General features: G+C 43.3%; 2 protein-coding genes across 2 annotated transcripts; one reads left to right on the forward strand and one right to left on the reverse strand.

Annotated features, from left to right (window-relative positions):
• Positions 1 to 1,197: 1,197 nt before the first annotated feature.
• On the reverse strand, positions 1,198 to 21,477 carry C6H1orf105 (chromosome 6 C1orf105 homolog). Its single transcript, XM_051148336.1, has 8 exons — positions 21,469 to 21,477; positions 20,717 to 21,204; positions 19,748 to 19,852; positions 16,788 to 16,875; positions 8,943 to 9,032; positions 7,292 to 7,359; positions 4,286 to 4,350; positions 1,198 to 1,343 (listed from the first exon to the last, which is right to left on the reverse strand). The coding sequence occupies exons 1-8, from the start codon at positions 21,475 to 21,477 to the stop codon at positions 1,198 to 1,200; spliced, it is 1,059 nt and encodes a 352-aa protein (XP_051004293.1).
• A 701-nt stretch (positions 21,478 to 22,178) lies between these two features.
• Pigc (phosphatidylinositol glycan anchor biosynthesis class C) lies at positions 22,179 to 23,252 on the forward strand. Its single transcript, XM_051147694.1, has one exon. It carries the CDS (start codon positions 22,206 to 22,208, stop codon positions 23,097 to 23,099), a length of 894 nt encoding a protein of 297 aa, XP_051003651.1. The 5' UTR covers positions 22,179 to 22,205; the 3' UTR covers positions 23,100 to 23,252.
• The last annotated feature ends 3,885 nt before the right edge of the window (positions 23,253 to 27,137 follow it).

Below are 27,137 nucleotides of genomic sequence, written 5' to 3' on the forward strand. Positions count from 1 at the left end.
TAATATTATATTCCATGGGCACTCTTTTTGAAGTTCTGGTACTCCGATTGCAGTGAAAACAAGAGTTATAGCCTATCAGAAATAAAAGACAACAAAGCAGGTTTTGTTTGTTTTGTTTTTCTTTGGTTTTGTTGAGTCAGTTTCAACACTGGCTCATTTATTTGAGACTTCTTAACTCCATTCTTCAAAAAACAGTTGGCACAGAGGTTGAGTCTAGAACCCACTTAGTGATGGTTTGGGGTTTTACTAGGCGATTGATTCCTAAGAAACAGAGGGCTTTTTAAAAATATGAAGCCTCAGGCTGGAGAGATGTGCAGGCATTAAGAGTGCCTCCTGCTCTTCCAGAGGTCCTGAGTTCAATTTCCAGCAACCACATGGTGGCTCACAACCATCTATAATGTGATCTGATGCCCTCTTCTGCAGGTAAAGCCCTCACTAACAATAAATAAATATTTTTAAAAAATGGAGACTCTCAAAACATGGCTTGGAACATATATGACCATCGATATAATATTTGCAGACTTGGAGTTATCCTTTGTAATATGTACATACAGCTCAGCACAAATCTGGAAGCATGTGTTTTCATATAAAAATAAAATCACTATAAAATACAAGTATGACATGGATGTGATTAAGCAAAGATTAGCTGAACCCCTTGATCATTGTGCAAGGCAGTAAAAGAGGTGACACAAGAAGGCAAGGTGGGGCACAGTTCCTGTGGCCTGAGATTGCAACTAGTAATCATTTGTCATCTGTCAGTTATTAAATCATAGTGTCTCCTGTTATCTATGTAATGAGCTGACAGAATAAAAGGAAGCTCCCTCCATTTTCTCCTTTATTTTTACCAAGATAAAGTCATACAGAGCTCTAGGTCCTGTTCCTGGTCCTCTTGCCTGAAGGACTGAGCTAAATGACTGACTTATAAGAAGAGGATTGCCATTTATTATAACATGCACTAAAATCTTCAATAAGACAACATGAGGCACATTTATCATGTTCTATTAATCAATAAATCTTTATATTTATGAAAATCAAACCATCTTGTCTTTAGGAGAAAGTGTCCAAGAGCTAGAATAGCAGCACATAGGAAGGAAAAAGTAGCTCATCTTTATGAGATTCTCGGAAGGTACCAGCGTCAGGAACTGGCGTGGAGAGGTAGCCTTTTCCCTGAGTTGAGGAGTAATGAGCTGTGACCACTCATGGCTTCATTATCTTGCTCATTCCTTTCTTTCTGGGAAAAGGGAGGTGTTGCTTCTCCTGAGGAGTTTTGTAGGCCCCTGACAGCAGCCTGTGGAAGACAGCAGTCCTGGGACCCATAATGGGCAGTCTGTAGCAAATGCTCTCTGGAAGACAGTGCAAGAACAGCAAAAAATAAGGGTTTATATGCTGTCCTTACAGAAACAAAAAATAACTGAGAGCCACTAAAGATTTCTCTAGCCTTAGCAAATACTCAGAATTCACAAGAATTTCTTTTAATAGAACCATCTTATGCCAACAACATTTAGACTTTTATAAATCTGATTGAAGATGCCAAGTGAAACTTAGAAATAACACCCAAGTTTTAGGAGTATTGCCAATTAAATTTAAATTAAAATTAAATCGAAGATATAATATATCTGGAGTTGTAATATTAGTTCAAGGGAAAAAAATAAGGCTCAGTTCTCAGGAGACTATCCCAGGACACATTTGTGCATTGTTCTGTTCTTTGAAAAAAAAAAACCAAACAGCTGTGATCTTACAAAAAGGTCACAGCAGGGAAGGGGTTTAGTATCTGAAGTGTCCTTCAGGTGGTGAATAATTCGTAAATCCTTACCATCCTGGCATTTCCTCAGATGATTTGATTTTTTTCAAAATGATTACGTTTATCTTTTCCATAATACATATTGCTTAAGGGAAATAAATCATGCATGCCGCAGCCCCTTCCCATGGGAAACAACTGACAGACTAAGGGATTGATGCCCTGAATTTTCTGGAACAAGGTTGCTTGGTCAAGCCAAATACTAGTGAGATCAAGTACAGGCCTGAAAGTATAGAGCACAGTACAGTTTTATCATTGCAATTTAGAGGCAACAACATTTAGGTTTGACAAACACAAACAGGCTGAGGACCAGGATTTAGTTCTCCTTAGTTCTAGCTTAGTATGCTTTGTGCCATGTCCCACTCCTCTGCCAGGTGCTAAACACCTGTTAGGTGGGTAACATAACACCAGGGTTCCTCAAGAATAAGAGCCTACTGATCTCATGGAATTGAGACAAAGATAACTTCTGGTTACCTTTTTGGATCCCTAATAATATGGTTTGGCTGGATTGTCTTGACCTACAAAATGAGCTGGAAAACCCTGGGCAGTACTCTTTACTGGGACACTGCATTCATAGCATGTTTGCATGTGGGTGGCAGCTTAGGAGCAAGGGGCAAGTACCAAAGTATTAGTATGTCTAAGTCGTATAAACCATCAGGCTGGGACTGACAGTGGCTGTGGCTTGGTCAAGCATAAAGGTTGCTTAGATCCTGGGAAACAAAATGGTGCTCCAGCTTTTAAAGTGAGAATATGGACACCAAACCCAGAGAAAGACCAGAATCTGGGCATAGGCATTCTTGGTCCTCGCTTTTTCCATGCCTTTGGAGGATACACACAGCAACAAAGCCTAGCTCAGAGAGGTCCCAGCTAGCATCACATGGAGATCCACCATCCTTCCGCCCCTAACCAATTTTGTACTCACTTTGCTTACAGCTCCATCTCTAAGATTGTTGTCTTAGATTAGTCTCTACAGGCAAGAACTAAGTCTTCAAGAGAGTATGATACGGAGCCCATATACCCTCAGCTAGCCTTCATGTTACTAATTGAAGCATTCTCAGGGTTTGCAAATTGGTGTTGCAAAATAATCTTGCTCAGGGAAGGAGGTGTGTGTGTGTGTGTGTGTCCAAGAAAAACTCAAACTAAGTATGTCATTAGCACAGATACAGGATCAATTGTGTGTGCTTATCTCCCAGTGTTCTCTTGGTCTGGGGAGAAAGATTTGGTGCTGGAACTTTTGTTGGGTGGGTGCTCTTAAGCTTATATCTCCACTGCTCCCCTTTGTCTAAATGAAATCATAAATTAGGTCAATAGCTTGGGATATGTGAGAAGAAATTAATGAGAACTGGGCAGGCCTTCCTCCTTCACTGCAATGGAGTTGGCTTCCCAAGCCTTCCATTGTTTGGGGTCTCTGGTCCTGCCCTTGGCATCTTCCCAAGACATCTCTTCTGTACTCAACTTTTCTTTCTAGGTGACTTCTCAGTTTACTTCCAGATATGAATCTTTATTAGCTTCCTAGGATAAACTATCAACTTCTAATTTCTATAAACAGAGCTTGATTTATTTTAGTATAGAAATCTAACGAAGCAAAAGCTTTGGGCGGCTTCAGCTAATTTGAGATCCATTTAGTAAAGGGAAAATCACTAAAGTGATAGCTTGTGCTGACCTAAACCTTTAAACTACATCTCCCTAAGGCATGTCCCAATTGTGTACTTGCCATTCCAATGCTGCTCATCTCTAAAGGGTAAGACATAAATTAATGCTGCAGCCTGAGATATACTACTGTCTTTAATAAAAATAGTAATCAAACTTAGAATAGCATTGGGCAGCCTCTGGAGGAAGGTGGGTATTCTAGGGATCCCGTGGGAAAAAGACGTGCAGCTTTATAGTGAGAGCATTTCAGGAGTGTTGTGATGCACATGTCTGTCCACTTCAATTTGTGTCACCAGGACTGCTGAGAAAAGACGTTTCCTAGTCTGTGTATCATTTCTTTTGCTTCCTTCCTTCCTTCCTTCTTTTTGTTTGTTTTGTTTTCAAGACAAGGTTCCTTTGGGTAGCCTTGGCTGTCCTGGACTCATTTTGTAGACCAGGCTGGCCTCGAACTCACAATGCTGGGGTTGCAGGCTTGAGCTACCACACCCAGCTTGTGTTCCATTTCTATGGAAAGTTCTTTAGCAGGTTTCTTATTGGTCAGAAGTATGTTACCCAAAGAGGCCTTGGAAAAAATATGACATGAAAATATGTGGGACTGTAGGAGACAGAGTGAGCTGCAGTTAAAAGGAGGAGGTGGGGTGGTGGAGGACGGAAGGAGGAGGAGGCTCTGTAACAATCACAACACATCAAAAAAACAATACCCAAAAGAAAAAAGGGACAAAGAATGAGATTTGCTTAGGAAATTTAGAAGCTAGCATAGAAACTAAGTTTTCCATTCTCTCGCTCCAAGCAGAGTACATATCACACCAGAAGTACTTACTCTAAAAGACAACCAACCTGTTGGAATGTCATTGCGGGAATGATTAACCTGCTGGACATCCAGATGCTGAAGGTTCATCTCTCTGATGGAAGAATCAAGAAAATACAGTAGTGAGTTGGCTAGAGTCTAGTGAAAAGGAATGTGTCTTTATTCAGAGAGCAGGGGTAAGCATTTGCTTACCTGCCCTCGGGCTCCTTTGTAGCAGGGTGATAGAATTAACTGCCCAAACACCACTAATTCTCAGGTGCTTTTCCTTAGAAGTATCTTCATAGATTTTGATAAACAATTTATTTAAAAATATTTTATTCTACTATAAGAACATATAGAGTCTAAAACTAGTAAGATTAAGAAAATATTTCTCGAGCTGGGCGTGGTGGCGCACGCCTTTAATCCCAGCACTCGGGAGGCAGAGGCAGGCGGATCACTGTGAGTTCGAGGCCAGCCTGGTCTACAAAGTGAGTCCAGGATGGCTAAGGCTACACAGAGAAACCCTGTCTCGAAAAACAAAAAAAAAAAAAAAAAAAAAGAAAGAAAAGAAAATATTTCTCTAATATCCATAAAAAGTAATAAATCTTCCAAGTCAGTCATTTGACCTTGAAAAGCAAAACTGAGAAAATATTTTGGTTAGAGACTTTGTAGCTTCTCCATTTCTCCTGGTGGCCAAGGCTGTGGAGGTGACCCTCACTCCAAATGCGCTCGATCCCAACATGTTTTTAGATTGGTTTAAACTGCTTAATTCCTTAAGATTTACAAATTGGTAACATTTGATGGACTGGCCAGCAGCATTTCTTAGCCTGTGGGTCAGGCCCCTTTGGGATGGCATAGCTGACGTATTAGATATTTTCATTATGATAATTAACAGTAGCAAAATTACAGTTATGAAGTAGCAATCAAATAATTTTATGGCTGGGGTTATGACAACATGAGTAACTGTATTTAAGGGTCACAGCATTAGGAAGGTTGAGAAGTATTGAAAGGCTATCCACACATTTTAACGTATCCACATCCACAAAGATCTGAGGTTGCTTTGTTACCAAAATACATGGCTGGTCTAGACAAGTTTCATTCACTTGTCACTGGAGGGCTCACTGAGATGGAGAAAAGAGGAAATAACATCTATTGTTCATGCTGTGCAAACCACAAGCAGTATTTTTCAGGAATGGATTGTTTAAGGCCTGTCTGTTCTATAAGTGTGTGTGCCTTCATCGTTTCTCTCTGCCTCTCTCCTTCACTCCTTACATTCATAAACCATTAGCTTTTGCAGTAGCTATAGTTGAAATCATTTAGAAGATGGAGGGCTGTAAGGAAGGCTTGGTGGTAAAGAAGGCTTGGCTCTTCCCAAGGACCCAAGTTCAGTTTCCTGTTCTCAGGCTGGGAAGAGTACATCTGGCTGTAACTTCAGACTCTGGGCATCTGACGCCTTCTGGCTTTGGCAGGTGCATACCCCCTTACCTTTCAAGTGTATAACATACACACATACACAAATATGAAGAGAAAATACCTTTTAAAAGGAAAAGTGAATTCTTTCAGTGGGGACAATGTCATTGGCCATATGTGTGGTGAGAGTTAAAATGTGTGCAGAAGATTTTCTATGCAACAAACAGAGCCAAGTCCATATTTTACAGTCACTCTAAGTAAGTATCAAACAAGTGCTAGGCTTTCTTTCATTATGTTGAAAATGAAAGCAAAAGAACAAAGGCTCTTGAGTATTTTAAGATCATTCAATTCTTGGCCACAGTTTAAAGGAATAAGAATTATTTGCTTAAAATAAAGCCAATTAATGACTTTTAGATTAAGTGCTTTACTCAGAGTACAAGGCATTCTAAATAAGCCAGGGCAATAGCTTTCAAAGTCTCTTTCACAGAAGAATTCACTTTTGCTCAGAAACCCTTGATTCAAAGAGTTTGTTACTTAAAAAGTTTGCAGAGTGTTTACTAGAATTACTTTTATCATGATAAAAGGTATGAGTAATTGTTACTGGTGTTGGAACATGAACCACCCAGATAGATGGATGTTTCCTCTGTGACCTTTGTGTTCTGTGCCTGAGCCAGCATTGGCACACGTTTCAGGGCACCTGACTTGTGTTGCCGTCTGGAACAAAAGGCTGCCATGTCATACAAACAATCAGAACATTTGCTTCTGGGCCACATACGATGGCAGAAAGACCTGTTAGTTTCTCCCACCTTTCTCTTTATATAAGGGAGAGAATTAAATGTTGCCTTAGTATCCTATAGAACTAACTGTGAAGATGACTCTATGTTCACAGTCCACTGTTTATCACAAGGCATTCAGAACTCCGATGCCCTGGCCAGAGGGAATCCATGTTTGTTGTTGTTTTAGCTTGTGTACAAAACAACAAGTTTCATACACCTATAACATTGTATTTGGGCCTGGAGTAGTTGTTGTTGTTTAATCAAGGTTTTCATAATGGGAGCGTTATGTTTGTGCATACACCCTCACAGCACTGACGCCTTCCATGTTCTTCTTAGAGTTTAAAAAAAATAAAGTAAGAAGTAAATTCTTCACTATTGATAGTTAAACATAGGAAAATAGTTTAAAGACCAAACTAGTCAGAATTTGAGTAGATTTTATTTTTGTTGTATTCTATTGTACTGTATTCTGTTGCACTGTAGCAAGCAACAATCAAATGAGTAATTTAAGTTGATGGAAGGGGACAGAGGATGTCTGGAATTGAGGACAAATCATGTGTCATTGCTCATATTTTGTGAATTAAAGATATGTCATCTACACAAGATTTGTTATCTGTCAGAGGGTGATGAAGAAATTTCCTGTTCTTACATTGGTGGAAAGGAGGGATGTGCTAATAGTAACTTAAATAATCATTTATGTAAAGAAGTGAGATCCTTCAACTTAGTCTGACTCCTTGGCTTCAACAGAAGGTAAAGGCAACTCTGAAGTTCATCCCTGGGGTGCCCTGCTTACTGTCCTTTCAGTCCCAATCCTGTGTCCCAAGCAGGTAGAACCAGAATTTAAGTCAGATCACAGTTACATCTTTGGCTTACCTGTGATGCACAGAATTCTGGGAGGATGGTGTCTGAAGGCGTGGGATCATGACGCTTTTTGGCTGTGCCTGAGAAAGAAAGCCTGATTCAGTATGTTGGTTGTAACTATATTCTAATCTAAATAATGGACCTTAGCAAACCCTTGTCTGATGCTGCTCACATATCCCTTGGGGTCTCCCCACTCCCACTCGCAGGGCAGCTGTCACTGTCTTCCACCCATGCCTGGCACCTGCTGCTCCTTTGCCTCACAGTCTACAGCCCCTCTCAGAGCACTCAGAAAACCTTGTGTACGTCCTCGCTTAGTGATGTCTGGCTTTCCTGATAAACTGTCATCTTCTCAAGGAGATGGACTACATCTCTCCACTGCTATGCTTGTATTTCTAGCTCCTAAATTGCCCATTTTAAGACATTTTCAAAATTAAATCGGTGCGCTAATGACGCCAACTTGAAGCAGTTTTGAAAATGTGTGCCTTTCACCCAGGCTAGACTCAGCACAGAGTCTTGGCTTCTTGAGTTAGGAAATCTCACACTCAGGAGCTTCTTAGATTTGATCCCGCCCCTCCAGGCTGGCTTCCTTCAGGAGAGCTTGCGTTCACTCAGCACCCTCCCACCTAAGGTGCTCAGTGTCCCACATAGGACAATGATATGGCAATTACAAAAAACAAAAAAATAAAATAAATAAATAATCAAAAATGGATGCAGGATGGATACAGGTATTCACTTGACCTACTCTCCAAGTGACTTAGGATTTAAAATTATGACACGGTAAAATTGCAAATTGATATCAGTTCAGTTCCTCCAGAGGCACCTGAAAACTGAAAAAGTCAATGGTATCAGATTGACACTGGTCCTTCATCATCACCTGCATTTAACAGTAGCCAAATCACTCTAAACCCAAGCGCTGCCCTTACTCTAACACTAATAGCCATGCTACCCTAATCCTAATCCTGAAATTAACCCATGTCCTAATTCTGACCCAGGATCTCCCCTAAAACAGACCTCTTTTCTGCAGTGACTCTGACATGTGGCAGCACTGTGTCCTTTTCCCTTCCAGATCTCTGGAGAGTTTTCTTTTCCCATAACATTCCTCCTTACTAATACTTTCCATTATAAATTATGATTATCCAGGCCAAAGGACACTTCTGGCTGGCTGAAACTACCATAGAACCTCTCCCCAGCTTTCTTCCAAGGTTCAGATTGAATTAACAACAAACTCCAAAACAAGAAACTTGTTTCATAATTCATAATTGTAATGGTAAAGAAGACTTGGTGTGTGTGTGTGTGTGTGTGTGTGTGTGTGTGTGTGTGTGTGTGTGTGTGTGTTGGAGATGTCATGGCGAGAGAAGAAGCTCCCTAGCTCCTAGAATCTCTGTAAGTGCGTACCTAACAACCAGCCCCAGAGTGGCTCATCCCATCTCCTCACCTCTGATCCACCTACCCTGGTTCACTTTTGGCTCCTTGAAATGGAGGAAGCTCCTTATACCTTACCAGTGGATGCTTCGCTCAGAACTCACAGCCTCATTTGCAGGCTCTGGCAGAGCCTTTCCTGTAAAGAGCCTCATCACTATTTCTTTGTTTTGAGCTCCGGCAGTGGAAGAGATGTTCTGTACCTGGGAATGCACACACTCTCGCCTGTTGCCCCTTCGCCTACCGTTTTCACTTTCACTGTCGGACACTCTTGACACATGGAGCACAGGTGCTTGTTTCCAGGCGACAGGCTTTCATGTTTGCTCGTTCTGGCCTATGGGAAAGGGGGCAGAGACGGGTGAGGAGAGGGTAAGATATACTGGCATATGAAAAGGCTAAAAATGGGCAAGAGAGGGAAATTTTTCTTTCCATAAAAATGAAATGGATACTCTGATTTTAGGCTCTCCAGAGTAGTTGCTGATTCTGGACTTGCTGCAGTTTGTAGGTTCTGAAAGGGCTTAAGGAGGAAGGGTTGACCAAAGACAAGGTGGTGGCCTCAGAGCTGCTGTATACAGTGAAAGAAATAGAAAGATAGCTAGCATCGAGACTAAGGACTGAAATCCAGCAGGATCTCTGGCTTTTAGCCTATTTCCCCTATTTTTCAAATGGGTCCCACCAAATGGCGTGAGAACTTTTGCTCAACAAGACTTTCCTCTATCTTTCAGCAGGCCCTTCCAGGTAGCATCCTTTCCATCAATTACTTAGCTCGGCTCAACATTAGCTTCCTAGCATCCGTGGTCCATCAATACCTGGCCCTTCTGTGCACTGTGCGTTAAGCCATAACTGAACGTGAGCTGGTATGTGTTTTGAGCTCCCTTCTTTGGGGAAGAAGGGCTGTGCCAACCAGAGCATAGCAACAGCTAGGAGGAGGAGTAGGGGGCACCCTTCTGTCCACTGTAAAGACTGCTTTCTCTCTGACTTCATCTCTGAAAAGGCGGAGGGAGACTCAGAGCATTTACACCTGGAACAGGAGGCTCTCACATACGTCTCTGGTAGAGGTTTCCTTAGGAGTCAGATGAGAACGTAAATCTAAAACTACACTTGGAGATTCTATCTAGCACCTTTTCATGAACACTGACATCAGTAATCTGATACACCCACAGGAAGTATAGAACACAGGCAAGAAGAGTGCAGCAGTGACAGACATAATGATTATCAGTTTAGCTTTCTCCTTCCAGTTGACCCACGTATGCCCTGACTCATCCCTGTCGCCCTGGGAGGTGTGGGAGACAGGAGGGCATGAACCCGTCTATCCAGCATGATTAGTGTGCACTGAAGGTGACTTTTGCCACACTGATCTGCAAGTAGTTTCATCCTCTGGGACATACATGGTATTCAGAGTTTGGAGACTGAATACTACTAACAGAAGTTGGATTCCTCTGACAAGTAGTTAAAATGTTTTATATTTATAGAAAACTAGAAGAATGAGCTCAGTATTAGGATTGTGTGTTAGCATGAATGCAAATGAGCAGCTTCAATAATTTAACGACCATATTTATTGTGTGGCCAGTGTGTACGGGGTGCTACCATACAGGAATATAAATAAGACAAAACTCTCAAGGAAAATATGACTATAACATGAACTCATCCACTTGCCTATTCATTATGTACACCGAGGTATACAAGACACAGCTGCTTGTGTCAAGCTGCTCACTGTCCAGCACTCAGAATCTTGAGAGCATGACTGTGTTTGTATTGATACCCTTTCTCTATGCTGTGACAAAATACCCGAGAGAAATGAGAAAGGGAAGGTTTATTCTGGCCTATAATACAAGGAATTTCAGTCCCTCATGGTCGGGGAGGCAGAGGAGAGTCATTTGGTCCATGGCAGCAAGAGCTGATGGCCGCACATGTTCCCATGACGGTGAACCAGAAGGCTCATGCAGATCCAGCGGCAGGCATAACACTCAAAAGTCCAGTCCCAGAAGCTCTTACTTCCAGCTGGGTCTGACCTCCTAAAGGCTCCACAGCCTTTGAATACAGTTCATAGGGTACAGATGACATGTTCGAAACACAAACTTCCGTGGGGTCATTTCAGATTCAGACTCTAACAGTGTGGAAGGCGCTCTGACAGATATAACTGCTGGGGGTCCCAGTGAAGCTGGTGGGCATTGCTGAGTTCATTGGGAGTAATGAATGAGGAAAGGGTCCGAGAAAGGTGGAATGTCAAGAGATGTGTAGATAGTCACTTCAGTTTGCTAAGCAAAAAGAGGGGAGGGCATCCCAGACCCAGAGAAAACAAATAACCTGGGAGAATAACTACCTCTGGTAGTCAGGATATTCAGCTTGTCTGGTCAGAGGAAGGCTGGGGCAGGAAAAGCGACAGGAGATTAAGTTTTCAGCATGTTCCTTGGCTTTGAGCTGAACCGACTCTCTGCCATGTCTTCCCAGGCACTTGGGGGTAGCCTATCCTGTAGCTCAGGCTCCTCCATTTATTTCCCTTTTTTTGAGGTCTGGAGACCACTCAAAAGCCTGCCACCCAAAGCATAATACTACCTCTGTGCTGTTAGAAGGCATGGGAGTGGTTGGGTGGGTGGGTGGGTAGTGTGGTAAGAATTTTAGTTTCTTTTAAAACCAAGTTATGTCATGGAAATATGTTTTTGTTTTAATCCCAGGTGTGGACTATGGAGCTGCTTCAGTTTGTCCATAGCAAGTAGCTATAATGTGTCTTGTGCTCTAGGAGGGGCATTGATATTTATCAGCTGCAGGTAGTTTAATTCTGGAGACTCTGGGGAGGGTATAAATGGGAGAACCCCGAGAGGGCCTATGGCAGCTGCTGTTCCCCTCCTCCCCTGCTGCTGCTGGTTCTTGCAACTGTGTTTGCTGTTGCTGGATTGTTGGATATTCTGGTGAAAAAGATTGGACTGGCCACTAGGAACCCAATGTCCCTGATCAGCAGGAAATACTCTGAAGAGGTCTATGCCCCCTTTCCCTCTAACCTTCTTTCTCACCTACCTAGTGTTGTGCGGTTGGAAGGGATTGGAATGGAGAAGGATGGTAGATACAAGTAGCCAAATAAAGTAACCCCCCAAAAATATGCCTATGTGGTGGGGTGGGGTGGAGGAGTCTTCTCAGTGCAGGAATAAAGAAAGCATTCCTAGAAGAGGCATTGATCGTTGGTTTGAGAGGGAAAGAAGACTTGGATGGACAATAGCAACTGTGAGAAAACTCTTGGGCAGGCTCATTTGTAGCAGAGGCATCTGTAGATTATTTTCCGCAATCAGTTCCTTCCACATTTAAAGACTTCTGGGATCCTTATAGAGTATTACTAAACCCCACATTGGATTGGAATCAGAGTTTATCACAAGCGAAGGGGCACATACATTAGTGAAATCCCTGAGGTCCTGAAACTGACAGCGCTGGCAATTGTATCACATAAGCAGCACGGTCGCAATGGCAGCCGCCACTCCTCGGCATCAAGAGACTAAAAATATTCTCTAGGCTCTTAATCTGTCCATGTTAACCCATTATCCTGTAGACGCAGTTTTTCTTTCCTTCTCGGTGTGATAAAATTCACCGACCAAGCAACTAAAGTGCTTCCTCTGGCTCACAGTTCCCAAGGTATGTCAGGAGTATGGAGGGGAAGTCAAGATGGCAGGAAATGAGGAAGTAGGTAGGTAGCATCACAGTCGCAAGGAAATTCAGGGAAAGCTTGCATGCTGGTGCTCAGTTCAGGGTACCCTGCCCATGAAACAGTGCCACCCATAGTCAGCAGGTCTTCCCACCTTGGTTAATACTAAACTTCAGTTCAGGCTCACAATCAATCGGTCTTGCTTACCAGGAGAGCTGTTCCATCCCTCTTTATGTGGAGGGTAAGTAGGCTCAGAGTTACAGAACGCACTGCAAAAGGCAAATCTAAAGGCGATGTAAATCATTTGGCATTCTGTGCTCAATGGGGCTCCTTTCCTCTGGTCCTGCTTTCTTTCCCAGCCATGGGACCAAGGTCTTTGCTGCCTGTCCCATTCCTACCTTTTTCTCCTTCCCAAAGGTGAGTGTAGCAGCAGCAGCAGCAGCAGCAGCAGCAGCAGCAGCAGCAGCAGCAGCAGCGAGAAAACATAGCCAACCTCCTGGTGATATCATCTCTCCAGTGAGAGACACTGAAACGTTAATATGTCTCTAATTTCCTAAACAGCTGTCCTCAAGATAGCACAGAGAAGTAGTAACAGGAAGGTGAGAGCAACCTGTTGAAAGCCTAGCAGAGGCATAACCAGATGTCAAACAGGCTTCAGATGTTAAAGACTCCTGTTCATGTTTTATAACTGGAAGATCTTATTTTAGGACAGCATTTTCTGAGGTTCCTAGGAGCTCACTCTAGCCCAAGATTTTGGCTTTTTAAATGCTTTATAGAACTTGAAGTTTATTTCATTCTTCCCATCATTAAACACACACACAAACACACACACACACACACACACACACACACACACACACACACACACCTACACACCTGCTTATATAACAAAACTGATAATCTAAGTACCAGAGGGTGGTTTTTAAAATAGACAGCAAAAGCTTGATTTGGACGTAACTGAGAATTTGTCTATGTGCCCTTTGCCCTTCTCCATGTCTGTTTCTTTCCCTTGATCTGCTCTTGACTTAGCAGACACGGACCTTCCTGGTTTCCTTTCTCCACTAACCCAGTGAGGAAACAGTAGCCCTGACAGGCTAAGGGACGTGTCTGGTAACACACCTGCTTAGTTTCAGTGGGATGGAAATTTTTTGTCTTGTTTTGTTTTTATAAAAGGGCCAAAGACAGATGATTCCCACCCAACCCCCACCCCACCCCCATAGGGGGAAAGTGGAACCTTAAAGAATCTTCTTGAGGAGATACATACCCCTACACCTTTAAGGACTGAAAGGGTGGTCAGAGGACTATGTTCATTATTCCAGAAAAACCCTAAAATAATAGATAGAGCTTTCCCCCTCTAACTGAAAAAAAAATCAATGATTTCTACCAAAGAATAAGTGTGAATATCATTTCAAAAATACCCCTGTTAGTCACTAGGAAAAATATTAATCATACACAAAAAATGGGCACCTTCCATCCAGACTTATTAAACTTAAGTTTTGTTGCTACGGTCACTTTACAATGATCATATTCATTATTCTAAAGTTGTTTTTATAGTTGTATATATTTGATAAATATAGACAGAAAAAGGACTTAGGACCATATGAGGTAGTTTCCTTGGTGGTATTGACTTCTAAAGCTTAGAAGCAATGAGAAATAATTAGCTAAAGAGTTCTTGGTGGTAAGAAAATGAGATTCATCTTTTACTGTTTCCAAGCTGAACCTCTGATATTGAACAATGTCTTTAGCCAAAGCTTTTTGTCACAGGTCTACTAAAAGCAAAATAAAATAATGCTGTCATGTTAACTCTGACTTCATTAGATGGGAAGAGCAAGGTCAGATCAAAGAGATTGGAGAGCCAGTGGGGACAGAAGTTGACAGAGCAGCAATCAAGGCATAGCCTGGCAGTCCTCGCTAGTTCATGCTCAGCCCCACAGCTTGCCAAAAAGGTTTAGAGCCCCCAGGTGCTGTTCCCAGGTCACCCATGCACTTCTTTCCCCTTGTTGTGAAATATGTAGTGTTCCAGGAACATTCATGAGGTGAAACGTAAGGTGAGACTGTGGCTAGTGAAAACTCTCTGCTCAGTAAACATTTGAGGGATGTTTAGGTGTCATTTCTTGCCTTCATAAAGTAGTTTCCCTTATCATCTCTGGGCCTTGGTGGCCCCCTCCCCGTTGGCGGGTATTGTTCCAGACCCTTGTCTCTCCCTGCGTCCTACTCTTGCTGTCTTCTTTCCTCTCTGTCTGCTCTGGGCACACTTGTCACCTGCAGCTGCTGTGAGGCCCCTCCAGGCAAGTGAGGAATGCTACTGTGGAATGTGAGAGTTCACATTGTGCCCTTTGAGTATTGATGGTGACGAGGGAGGGAGGCAGGTGTCAGGACCTTTGTACCTATGCAGTGTCCAGGGCCTCTGGTTGGCCAGAGGATGGCTACCAGTTCTTGGCAGATCCTGGCTTAGGGATAAAGAAAGAGATAGAGTGTCCACAAAACATTCCACTCCCTTGGGGCGTGACACAATTTCTTTCTGGAAAGAAGCAGCTGCTGAGACTGCTTACCTCACAGCATACATGTGGCAAGGATTCCTAGCGTACAGCGTATTCCAAAGGTCTGTTGTGACTGTTAAGGATCTGACTTGAGGCATAGCATGCTGTCTAACAAAGATCCCAGATTCCCCAGGGGGCCCTTCCAACCTATTAAGGGTGATTCTTTCTCTCACACACCAGAGGAGGACCAGTCACTAGTAAGACAAAAATGAGGGTCAAGTCAATGGGTTTCTTGTTCTTGCTAGGAGGCTGCATTTGGGATTTCTCTTAAGTCTACCCAGAGACTGGCCCTTCAGACCTACTATTGGTCTGCCTTCTATTGGTCAGGCAGCTAGAAGCTGTTGCTCCTAATTGTTATCTAGTGGCCAAGCACCACTACTGTTGTCACAAAATGTGAGGCATGGCAAGAGGAGGGCTTCCAATAGGCTCCCAGCAGCCAATAGAGTGCTTTAGCGTCTTAGTGTCTAAGCTGTCACAGTGCACTGAGACCCAGAGCGCACCTTTGGGGGCAGGCATTTGGTAGCAGATGAGAGCTTGTCTAAATAGTTTACATATTTGGTGATTGAAAGCTTTTTGTCTAGTTCCAGCCGTTTGTTTGCTTCTTGTCTCAGTGGCCAGCTTTCCCTCTCATTGTCACCAAGTGCAAGTAGCCTCCAACACATTTTTGCTTGTTGAGGGTGTGAGGGAGACTAATGTGGTGACTCTTAGCACAGCTTTGACCCTGACACTCCCGAGCCAAAACTGGTATGTCTGCTCACCGTTCTTAGCTTTATGGGCTCACATGTTTGGTCCACTTCCACACAAGCTCTGACCCCTTGTGCGCACTCTCTGGTTTCATGTCTTTACTGATAGCCTGCCCAAGTCTTTTCTGCTGTTTCTCTAAATGGCTCTGGATTATAGGTATTACCTTCAAGCCATGCAGGTGCCACTTTCTCCATCTTTTCTCTCCCACCCGTAATGACCTTCCCTCCCATTTTCTCGAGTACTTTGCACCAATCTCCGACATTTCTTCAGCTACTGCTGGTCTTGTTCCATCCAGCTTGCCCCTGCTCTATTTGTGTGGGCTGCAATTGTTACCCATTTCTGTACAGTGTTAGATAAATAAAAAGGGCTCAGTTGGCATTCATGGACGGGCATGAAGGTTCCTAATAACTATTGCTTATAGCAACTGTGAGCTCACTACATGTTGGGCACTGGGCCAAGTGCTGTGAAACTCCCCTTCGGGCACTGCCTTGCAACCGCCCAGGGAATGCATGCAGTTTCACAAGTGAAGGAATCACTAATGTCAGCAGGTGTGTCTTTCTGTCCCTCCCCCTCTCCCTCCCTCCATGAGTGCTGAAACCTCAAACACCTTAGCTTAGATGCCTCTCTGTCATACAACGTGCCCCCCACCCTGGGTCACTGGCAACCAGCTGTATTGGATTTCTGTGAGCTGGAGGGTGGCAATTTTAAATGGAAAGTTCCATGGGTGTAGAGATTTGTTTTTAGAAGACATAAGTAATTTATAGGGGTGAGGAAAATGCTGGACTAGTGGCTCTGGAAACTAGGAACTATCTAGAAATAACCTGAGAAGCTGTCTTTGAAGGACTCCTCCAGAATTAATTTCTGTTTCCCCCTTTTGGTATTTCTAACATTATTTATTTTTAGTTATAGTATACTGGAGCACTAAAATACTTGAGTCAAGGGGAGAACAAATAAAACCTGGTTTTATTTGTGGTGATAAAAATTCATTTAATTGAACAAATAAATATTCATCGAATACTGATGATGGGCCAGGCACAGACTCATGTTAAGGAGATATGAAATACATTCATATTCTAGAGTAGGGATAAAGGAAAATATATGATGTCCACAAAACCTTCTATTCTCTTGAGGCAAGAGAATTAACAGCTGGATTCAATGAAAACTTTCTGAGTACCTTCAATATGACATCTGGAACTTGAAGCAAACTTGGCAAATCTATATCCTTCTTGTATGAGGTCAGAACAGTGGCAGAGTAGTGATACCTAGGCAATCAAAGCAGAAGGAAGTGAGAGTCACAGTCCTTGGTCTGGAGGTCCAGGCCCCAGCTGCTTCAGAGAGGAGGCCTGGGGCACTTGCACTGCTGCCTGTTCCAATTCTGCACAGCTCAGGCTAATGTCGCTTTGGCTTCTCTCCCTCCCCCCTCTCTCTCAACTAACCAATGGCAGTCCTGGATGTGTTAGAAAAAAATCAGGGGGGAAAGACTTCTGAAAGCAGCAGTTTACAGAATGAAATGCTCCTTGGGTTTCTTCTTCAAAGCATCTTGCATGGACGATTTAACACTTACCAAGAACCCATGCTGTCATGCCTGGCTAAGTTTCCTGGACTTTATGCCCCTGCACACTCAAACAACTTACCTCTTTCCTCCCACAGAAAATCTTTCACTGGAACATTCTTCCCACTTATCAGGTGACATGAAGATGTGACAGGCAACAGCACTTGTCTCCCCAGGGTTACCTACTCAACCACTCAAGTTCATCTAGTTAAAGTATTAGGGGCTGAGGCATTGGTACGGGGTGGCGAGACACTGGGCATGTCCCTGCTGTCTAAGGGATGAACATCTGGAATGCTGATCTTCTGCCAAGAACACCTCACCTCTGCCGTGGGAAGGGATTGCATTGTCCATTGTTCATGTGAAAGGAGTGTGCTGTTCCTGAACTATTTATTGTCCCGTTTCTCTGGCTACTTCCCTGGGCCCTAGGAAGCTGGGGAGGGGGTCTGATGTGAACTCCTTCACGAGCTTCTCCGTTATGGGAATGAGCTGTCTTGGATTTATTATCTGACCAGGAAAGGCAAGAAGGCCAGCTTAGCCATGCTTAGCATACAATAATTTCTCAATAACAGGACCTCTTGTGTCCTGAGTGCTTGTGCGTGAGTGGTCTCACCTCTATTCTCATAGCTGTGTTTCCAGAGCTTGTATGAAGCTGAGATATTCTGAGACATATTCCATTAAACATTCTTTTTCTAGACCCTTCTATTAGCTCTCCTTGCCCAAGGCATGGCATCCTTTGAGTGCACTCAACTATACTCTAATGGCTCAGGAAAGTTACTGCCAAACAAAGAGTTTTAAACCTAGGACTCTGGACAAATGAGTTTTGTCCTTATAAACAGCAACACATCAGTTAGCCTCCTTCCTTTCCCAATATGGCGGATTTTTGTCCTGTTTACTGAGTGCTGAGGGCAGGTCATCTCAGAAGTTTTGTGAAGTGAGTAGGTTCATGTGTCCAAGCAGAGACTGAGATTGTTGCCTCAGTCTTAGTGGCATAAGATTGGGAAGAGCTTTACCTTTTGTCTCATCACTAGCTCACTATCTTACATTTAGCCAGTAGAGGGGAGTGGGCATGACCTTTCCAGACCTGGGGTGGGGATGGGGCCCTTTCCAGATGCTGAAGAGACTAGTCTCTCTGGTACTCCAGTCTTGAAAGAACAGGTACCATGACTGTCCAGGTGAGCATTGAGCCTGCCTCTCTCAAGCCCTGCTCTGCTCTCTACTCCCTACCTTTCACCAAAGGCTTGTATAGAGAACAGGGGAGTTGAAGTCAAGGTGAACATGCACTGGGATGCTTTGTCCCGGGGTTCAGGGCAAATCTAATGTGCATCGAGTACTATGAGATGGGGGAATTAGCTTGTTAGATATCAAGTATTCACAATTGAAAATATCTAGATTTCTAATTAGAAAACTCAGCATATTTGGCCCCCAGACTCACACACCTGAAGCAACACTGACTCAGGTAGAGGGGACTGTCACCTTTGGCCAGTTCTCCCATTCACTACCACCTCCATCTGACCAGCCTTATCAGTGTGGCATCCATCTGTCACCAGCATGTGAGCTTATGACCTGAGTTCAATTAAAAAGATGCTAAGTTATCATTACTCATGATGATTCTTGAGATAGTACCAACTCTTAATGAGTATATTACTTTGTTACTTCCTAAACAAACCTTTGATTTATTGAATCTCTGATTGCTCATGGCAGATAAACACACACACACACACACACACAACTGTACAAAGGGGACTCAAGTGTTTTCTTTGAAAGTACACAAGCCCATCTATGAGCTTTTGGAGAATTGTTTTAAAGTGCAGAGAAAGCAAACATGGGATCAAAATATGCGTGCCCCTCATGTAGCCATTGGCTCACAGACTTAAAAATCATGACAATTATCAATAAGAAAGAAAGAAAAAAAACTCTTAGAGAGGGTGCTCTTTTTAGCCACCATTTGCAGTCTATGACAAGCTTACAGAGCTTCCTCTGTGCCTTCCTTGCTTACCCCTTGATTCCTTATTCCCATCCATCATCTCATAACCTACCTTTTCCACCCAGTGGAGACTTATCATCACTTCCGGGGACAGCTTAATCACTAAGTGGGGGCTAAATGAAGAGCCTAATTATTTAAAATAGAAGCTGAAATGCTTCTCCATACAAATTCTCAGTCGTCAAAAACAGAAATGTGTTCTCTCTTGGTTGTGTGAGAAAGGGGCTGGGCACTGATGAAACTAGAGGCCCCATGTGAAACACAGCAGCTGCTGCTCTGTGAGGATGGGCTGCTATGGTGCTAGACTTCTGACAGCAAAAATCTGAAGACTAGAGATTAAAGCAGGGGAGATAAGATATGGAAGTGCTCTGAGTTGCAGTGTCTATGGTTGACTGGTGTAGGCAGAAAGGAAGGTTGTGTGGGCCTCGTGTCTTCTAGGAAGGCCTCGCACAGCATAGCCTTTGCCTGAGAAATCCAGAGCACTGCTGACTTTTGTGCACTTGACTTGGTTTCTCAACAGATCGCATTCCCCCCTCCCTCTTAAGAACGCAACCACTGAGTTCTTTCTTGAATGCTTTGTCCTCAGACGCTGGGAAATTACCTTCCAGGAATGCTGAGTACCAGTGGCTTGTTTACCAGGCTGGTCTCACTAATCCAAGGAACCTTTTCAAATTTTGGGACAAAAGCCTGAAGAGAAAAGGAAAGAGATCATGTTACAGACTCCATCACACTTATGAAAAATAAGTCTTAAAGGGGGATCAGAGGGCTGGAGAGATGCCTCAGTGGTTAAAAGCAGTCTTCCTCTTAGAGAAAAATGTACATTTGGTTCACAGCACACACATGCCAGCTCACAGTATTTAAAATAGAGTTATAACACTTGACTAGTGCTGGTAGTATGGTAGCCAAAGTAAGCTAATAGCAACCACATAGCAATCAATATATTACAAAACATTTGTACACTTGAGTCCTTCAACCATCCCATAAAAATGCCAGGAACAAAAACGTGTCTTCTCTGTTTCACAAATGAAGAAGTGTGGAGTCCACTAAGTGACGAATAAATGGCTTCATGCTTTCTGACTTTTGCGTCCACTACATTCCGTATATTTTCAGTTCTTTGTATTTCCATCTACGTATAAATCCTGTAATACTTCCATGAGCTCAGTCGAAAATCATTAATCTCTTGCCCAAAAGGCCCTCTATCCTCATCCCTTTTAGGTGGCAAAGTGTGGGAAAGAATTGAGTTTGGAGATTATATATATGTATGTATATATATATATATGTATATATATGTATATATATATATTAATCTAGTTGCAATCACTAACTAGATGCCTGGCTTTGGACAAATAGAAACTTATGGTTACATCTGCTTTGTGGAGGCCAATACACAGAAAGCTCTATGAGATCTGGTTTGGTTGGTTGGTTGTTTTTCTTTCTGTGTGTCTTGTTCGCTGCAGCACCATAAGCACCAGTACTCTGCACCTGGGGGGTGGGGTGGGGGGGCTCGAACGCACGGAAAGTCCCTTAGCTGAGGGCCTGACAACACAAGCCCAAGAACCACAGCTGTTACCACTCTTCCATAGCCCCAGAGTCCTTCTCCAGCCTTCCATGCCCTGTAAAAGACTGAAAGATTTGCTTCCCAGGCTCAGAGCGGTCCACTTGGAGCAGATCTCCTGGAGAGGAGCAGCCAGTAGAGGGCAGCAGCGACCACGCGGTGTGGAGTTTCGGCGCGGGACGCTTAGGCGGCGGGGCTGTGCAGACCCGGAAGTGCTCCTCCGCAGTAGTACCCTCCAACCCCGCGTCCCGGATGTAGAAGTAGGTGGGCGGCTGCTCTTCTCGTTCGTGCACTCCGTAAGAGCGCGGTGCAGGTGGGTTCCGTAGTCCTTCACGTTGAGCGGTTCCCGCTGAGCCAAGGGTAGGAGAGGGGCGGCAGCGGGCTGGGAGGGCTGGGAGGGCTGGGAGGGCAGGCTGGGTGAGTGGAAGGCCTAGCCGGTCCGCGACCTTGTTGGGTGAATCAGACCTTTCCCAGTGCGTGAGAGCAGATTCCAGGGTGTCTGGCTTTTAAAGTCAGCCGTGGAGTTAAGAAGGTCCTGCAGGAAGTTCTTTCTCAAATTTGCTGAATGATCTTTGTGTTTCTGACTCTGTTTTCCCTTTCGGAAAATGGAATGGTTATCTTCAACCTGCGCTAGAGTTTTGCTGTTTCAGTTCATTAGAATAAACACTTTAAAGGATGAAGCTCAGTTAATTAACTAAGACGATTTGAGTTCTTGGTTTTGCCTGAAACTAGAGATCAGACAGACCCTTCTGTGTTCTGCAGGTTACTGTTGTCATAAAACCAATAACTCAAGTGCCTTTGGAAACCTGGTAACAGCTATGAATTATATCCCTAGAAATTTGCATAAGTTGCAAATTTAATCATGTAAAGATAGTGCATATGTTTGGGTGTGTGAACACCCAACTTAAGTCTGGTTTAGAGGAAGATGAAGAGAAGCATAGACTTCGACACTATAATTTTTTGGAGTTCTGGCTCTGCTCTGTTACTGTGGGACCTAAATAAGTCAACCACTTTGAAATTCAGGTGTTTTACTAGGTAAAGTGGGACTGGTGTTAATTTATAAGCTTGTGACAGTTAAAGAAGGTGCATAAGACATTTAGCATTCCGAGTCAGTGATGCCATACAGATGTCAGTTGTTAATATTACAGTTTAAAATGTGAAGTGTGGTTTTAATGGCTCATTATGCCATGCACATTTTCTTTAGGTTCTTAGTAAACTGAGTTGTCTTGGTTGCCACTGAGGCCTACCATGGCCTTTCCCAGCTTTCATATATTTACAAGTCTCTCTTTTTTTTCCTACAGATTTTGCTGTGTTGTCCTGCCTCACAGACTAATTCATCTAGTGCAGGCCTAGCCTGGATTGCAGCCTTTGTAAACAAGGAAAGGTCTGTAGGGTATCAGCATGGAATTTCCAGAGAGGTCTTCTTAATTTATCAAGATCAAGAACTGCACGGACTTCTCTGAGGGAGATTGAACTGGCCTGGATTTGCGGAAGGGATGAGATAATGTGTGCTCAACGTGCAACCGACGCCACCAAAGTCAAGTGGCAGAAGGTTTTATATGAGCGGCAGCCCTTCCCTGATAATTATGTTGACCAACGGTTCCTGGAAGAGCTGCGGAAAAACATCTATGCCCGCAAATACCAATACTGGGCAGTGGTGTTTGAGTCCAGCGTGGTGGTACAGCAACTGTGCAGTGTCTGTGTTTTTGTGGTGATCTGGTGGTACATGGATGAGGGTCTTCTGGCTCCCCAGTGGCTTTTTGGGACTGGACTGGCATCTTCATTGATCGGATATGTTTTATTTGATCTCATTGATGGAGGTGAGGGGCGGAAGAAGAGTGGGCGGACCCGGTGGGCTGACCTGAAGAGCACTCTGGTCTTCATTACTTTTACTTATGGCTTTTCACCAGTGCTGAAGACCCTGACAGAGTCTGTCAGTACTGACACCATCTACGCCATGTCAGTTTTTATGCTGTTAGGCCATCTCATCTTCTTTGATTACGGTGCCAACGCTGCTATTGTATCTAGCACACTGTCCTTGAACATGGCCATCTTTGCTTCTGTTTGCCTGGCCTCGCGTCTCCCCCGGTCACTGCATGCCTTCATTATGGTGACATTTGCCATCCAGATTTTTGCACTGTGGCCCATGCTACAGAAGAAACTGAAGGCATATACCCCACGAAGCTATGTAGGAGTCACTCTCCTTTTTGCATTTTCAGCTTTTGGAGGTCTTCTGTCCATTAGTGGTGTGGGGGCCATACTCTTTGCCCTCCTTCTGATTTCCATATCATGTCTCTGCCCTTACTACCTCATTCGCCTGCAGCTTTTTAAGGAAAATATTCATGGGCCTTGGGATGAAGCTGAGATTAAGGAAGACTTGTCTAGGTTCCTCAGATAAGCTAGGGAACCTTCATCTCATTATTAAGACAAGCTGAAAGACTTAGAGCCTAACCGGTATAACATTAAAGGCAGAGTTCCACTCTTGAAGCAGCAGGCTGATCTGTGTGGTAGAGCAGAGCATTTAACCAAGGGCTGTCGGGTCTTCAGTTTTTTTTTTTTTTTTGTGACTGAAAAAGCTTTCTGGTGCTGTCATGAATCACTGCCCTTTTTATTCCCTGTAACAAGTGATGTGGGTTCTCCTTATTAAAAAAGTAACACCTTTTGAATTGTCTCATATTTAAAAACTATATATATATGCCCTTATTTGTGTGTGTGTGTGTGTGTGTGTGTGTGTGTGTGAGAGAGAGAGAGAGAGAGAGAGAGAGAGAGAGAGAAAGAGAAGAGGCAGGGCAGGATTCTATTTCTAACACGCATATCCCACACATCGAGCTCAGGCCTTGGCAAGTGCCTTACCAGATGAGCCATCACACTGGCACTGTCTCATTTTTATGAGCGCATTAGACAAAAGTTATATGAAGAGTAGTAGGTGTGTATGAGGTCAGGTGTCTAGTCTTTCCTGTCCATCCTAAGAGACACCCTTCTGTATCTAGAGCCCAAATTTGAGAATCCAGGATGGCGGCATCTAGTTTGTTGTCCAGTACTACAGAACTGGTTACTCAGTTCTCAGTGGGTCATACATTTAGCCAACAAAGGAGAGTTACATGTCATAGAAACAAAATGTTAGGGACATTGAAATAGGCTGGAGGGAGAGTTCATATCAATTAGGAAAGAAAAGGTGACATTTAATTCACTCTTGGAGTTGGGGGGATAGCTGGTGAAAGCCTTTGGGAGCCAGGTAAGTAATGTTGGCAAGTATGGAAAACTATGGAGCAAACTGCACCAAAATTGATTGCTTCTACTCAGTTTGGGATTCATACTCATGGAATTTCAAAGAAAATAAATATTATGTTGCTTTGAATCTGCTTTGTAATATGAAATGTGCTTTGTAAACTGCCTCAAGTCTAATCCAGGTTACAGGAACATTTGCAGGCCAAATGTGACTACGTACATGATGCCGCATCTACTAGCCACAGCACGAAGATGGGAAAGTGATTTAGTTACAGAGATCTGGAGGAGGAAAGAAAACCAGTGGGAGCTTGAGTCATGGTTGAGCTCTAACTTGGGCTCTTGCTGGTGATGAGCAATCCAGCTTGACTAAAGACGGGACGAAGTCTTGAATCAACCAATGCTCGGTTTTCATCTTTAATATTTAAGGATTGTGACAACTGGACAGGCTGTGTGTGGAGTATCTTGAAGAATGGCTAATAGGAAGCATGATATTAGTGCAGCATCTCAACTACAAAATTTTTTTCTTTCTTTTTTCTTCTTCAGTTTTTTTTCTTTTTTTGAGACAGAGTTTTTCTGTGTAGCCTTGGCTGTCCCAGAATCCATCTGCCTCTGCCTCGAGAGTGCTGGGATTAAAGGCATGTGCCACCACGCCTGGCTCGAATACAAAATTCTGATATCCAAAATGCTCTAAAATCTGAAAAGGTTTTGAGCACCAATGTTATGCCCTGTGAAAATTCCACATCCATCACTGTGAAATTTTCATGTACAAAATTATTTAAGAAATACAAAATTTTCTTCACACTGTGTGAAGTAAGTGAATTTTGGATTTAGATGGGATCCACTCTCAAACTATCCCTTTATGTAAAAATGTCAAAATCTCAAGGTAAAATCCAAAGTCTTTTTGGTCCTAAACATGTTGGATAAGGGACACTGGATGAGTCATAATAAGTGGAATGCAGGGAAATTTGAAGAGGGTAAATGGCACACAGTAACTGGTCCCACCTGTGAAAGTGGTACTGTCCTCTGATTGTTGTAAGTAATTTCAAATTAGAAATATTAAAGGGGTAGTATCCTGTGAAGTAATGCTTTCATAAACGTCTTGAATGGGATTTTTTAAACTAATGTCTAGCTATTATCTCATTCTTTTTGTGTGTGTGTGTGAGATAAAAAAAAAAAAAAAAAAAAAAGTGGGTTATTGCCTCCCAAGATCACTTATACTGCTTTCCCAAATCCAAGGATACTTGGTGATGGGGAAAAAAGGACAAAGAAACTGCCCTATGGAGCCCAGAGCATCCCTGCACTGCTTGTGATAGATTGTACACTTTGTGTCTCAAAAAGGCTACAAATTATTCTACCGTCCACATCAATGCATGACAGTTGGATGTAACAAAGTGTTGTGAAAAAAAAACATGAGTTTTGGTTTTATTTTTTCATGTTTTAATTACATTGACTTATCTGAGTGGATTTCCAGTTGTCAACTTTAGGAAACTCATGCCAGTGAGCAGAATGCTCCAAAGGTTGAGCCACTCTTATGAATGGTGCGGTGAGTGGATGTGACCGCTGTCACCTCCAGCTCTTTTCTATCACCTTTACCCGGAGTCACCCAGTGCTCAATCTTACTCACATTTGTGGTTCTAGAAGAGCAATGTGGAGGTGAAGGGGGATGGTAGTTGTGGGATACACTTGAACTTCAGAGGGAAGGTGCAGCAGAGACTGTGTTTGCACGGTCGTGGAGCTGTAGGGAGAAGGGTGTGGCAAGCAGAATCCAGTGTGCATATAGCATTGTATCTTCCAAAAGGGCCTGATGCTTCCTGGGGGGCGGGGAGGAAGCACAGGATACGTGGATTATAGTGAAGGGCACTGAGGTCGCATTCAGCCACCTGCACTCGGTGGCATATGCAGCAACTTTTAAAAGAGATAAGCTAGGACACTGTGTGTTAGTATTGTGAAGCCTCACATGCTAATGAAGTCTTAAGACTTGGCAGTAGTTCTGAGGCTGAGCATGGAGAGTGCTTTTGGCCATACTGCTGAAAAGTGAGGGTCTGGATGGGCAGCATGATAGTGGGCATGGGAATAAGAAACTTGACTGATTTTTAGGGAATTTGCTAATTTCATGTAGGGCAGCAGTTCTCAACCTGTGGGCCATGGCCTTTTGGGGGTTGTCTAAGGAATCTTTCATGGGGGTCACATAGAAAATAGTCTGCATATTAGATATCTACATTATGGTTTATAACAGTAGCAAAATCACAATTACAAAGGAGTGTTGGAATAATTTTATGGTTGGGGATCGGCACAGCATAAACTGAATTAAAGGGTCGCAGTGTGAGGGAGGCTGAGAACCACTGATGGAGAGAGAAAGAGCAGAGGAGGTAGAAACATGGGATAGTTGCAGATATTCTAGCGTGAGCAGCCTGTGTGGCTGTTAACTCTGCCATGAACTAACTAGTGAGCACAGGGCGTGGAGCAGGTGTGTGAGATGTTGCATATAGGCTAAGGGCGTGAGCTCCACGCCCTGCACCGAGTGCACTGGACCAGTTTAGAAGAGAGCTGAGACAACGGAGCAGGGTGCTGTTGTATTTGGAGTTGGTTTTTCTTTACAGTTTAGTCACCTCACAACTAGGTGATGGCAGAATCAAAAAATAGGTAACAGAGGGGCTGGAGAGATAGTTCTGAGGTTAAGAGCCCTGACTGCTCTTCTGGAGGTCCCGAGTTCAATACCCAGCAACTACAGCATGGCTCACAGCTGTTTATAATGTGATCTGGTCTGTGGGTGTACATGCAGGCACAGCATTGTATACATAATAGCAAATAAAATTTTTAAATGAAAAAGATAATGGAATGACAGATTGAATAACTCAAATGACACAAGTAAAAGGGATAGAAGGCAGCCTTCCAAAAAAACAGACTGGACACTACTCAACCGGGAGGAAGATGAAAGCCAATGTGGCCATGGCTTTAACATTCCTAAGGGCAGGGCTATATACTTCACTAGTGGAGAAATAACCAAGCACTTCTCAAGCCCTAAAAAAAACAATGTCAGAGGGCAATTGTGTTCACTAGATTATGACTTACAATAAAGTCCTGAAGTTGCATGAAGTTTGGGACAAATGAACATATGATTTTACTAAATTTCTGCATTTCCTCCAGGAAAATCCCACAGGTCAGCAATATAAATGGACTCTATAAAGGTTTAGGGAGAAAGAGACAA

Source organism: Acomys russatus, chromosome 6 (assembly GCF_903995435.1).
Source record: "Acomys russatus chromosome 6, mAcoRus1.1, whole genome shotgun sequence".
Lineage (NCBI taxonomy): Eukaryota > Metazoa > Chordata > Mammalia > Rodentia > Muridae > Acomys > Acomys russatus.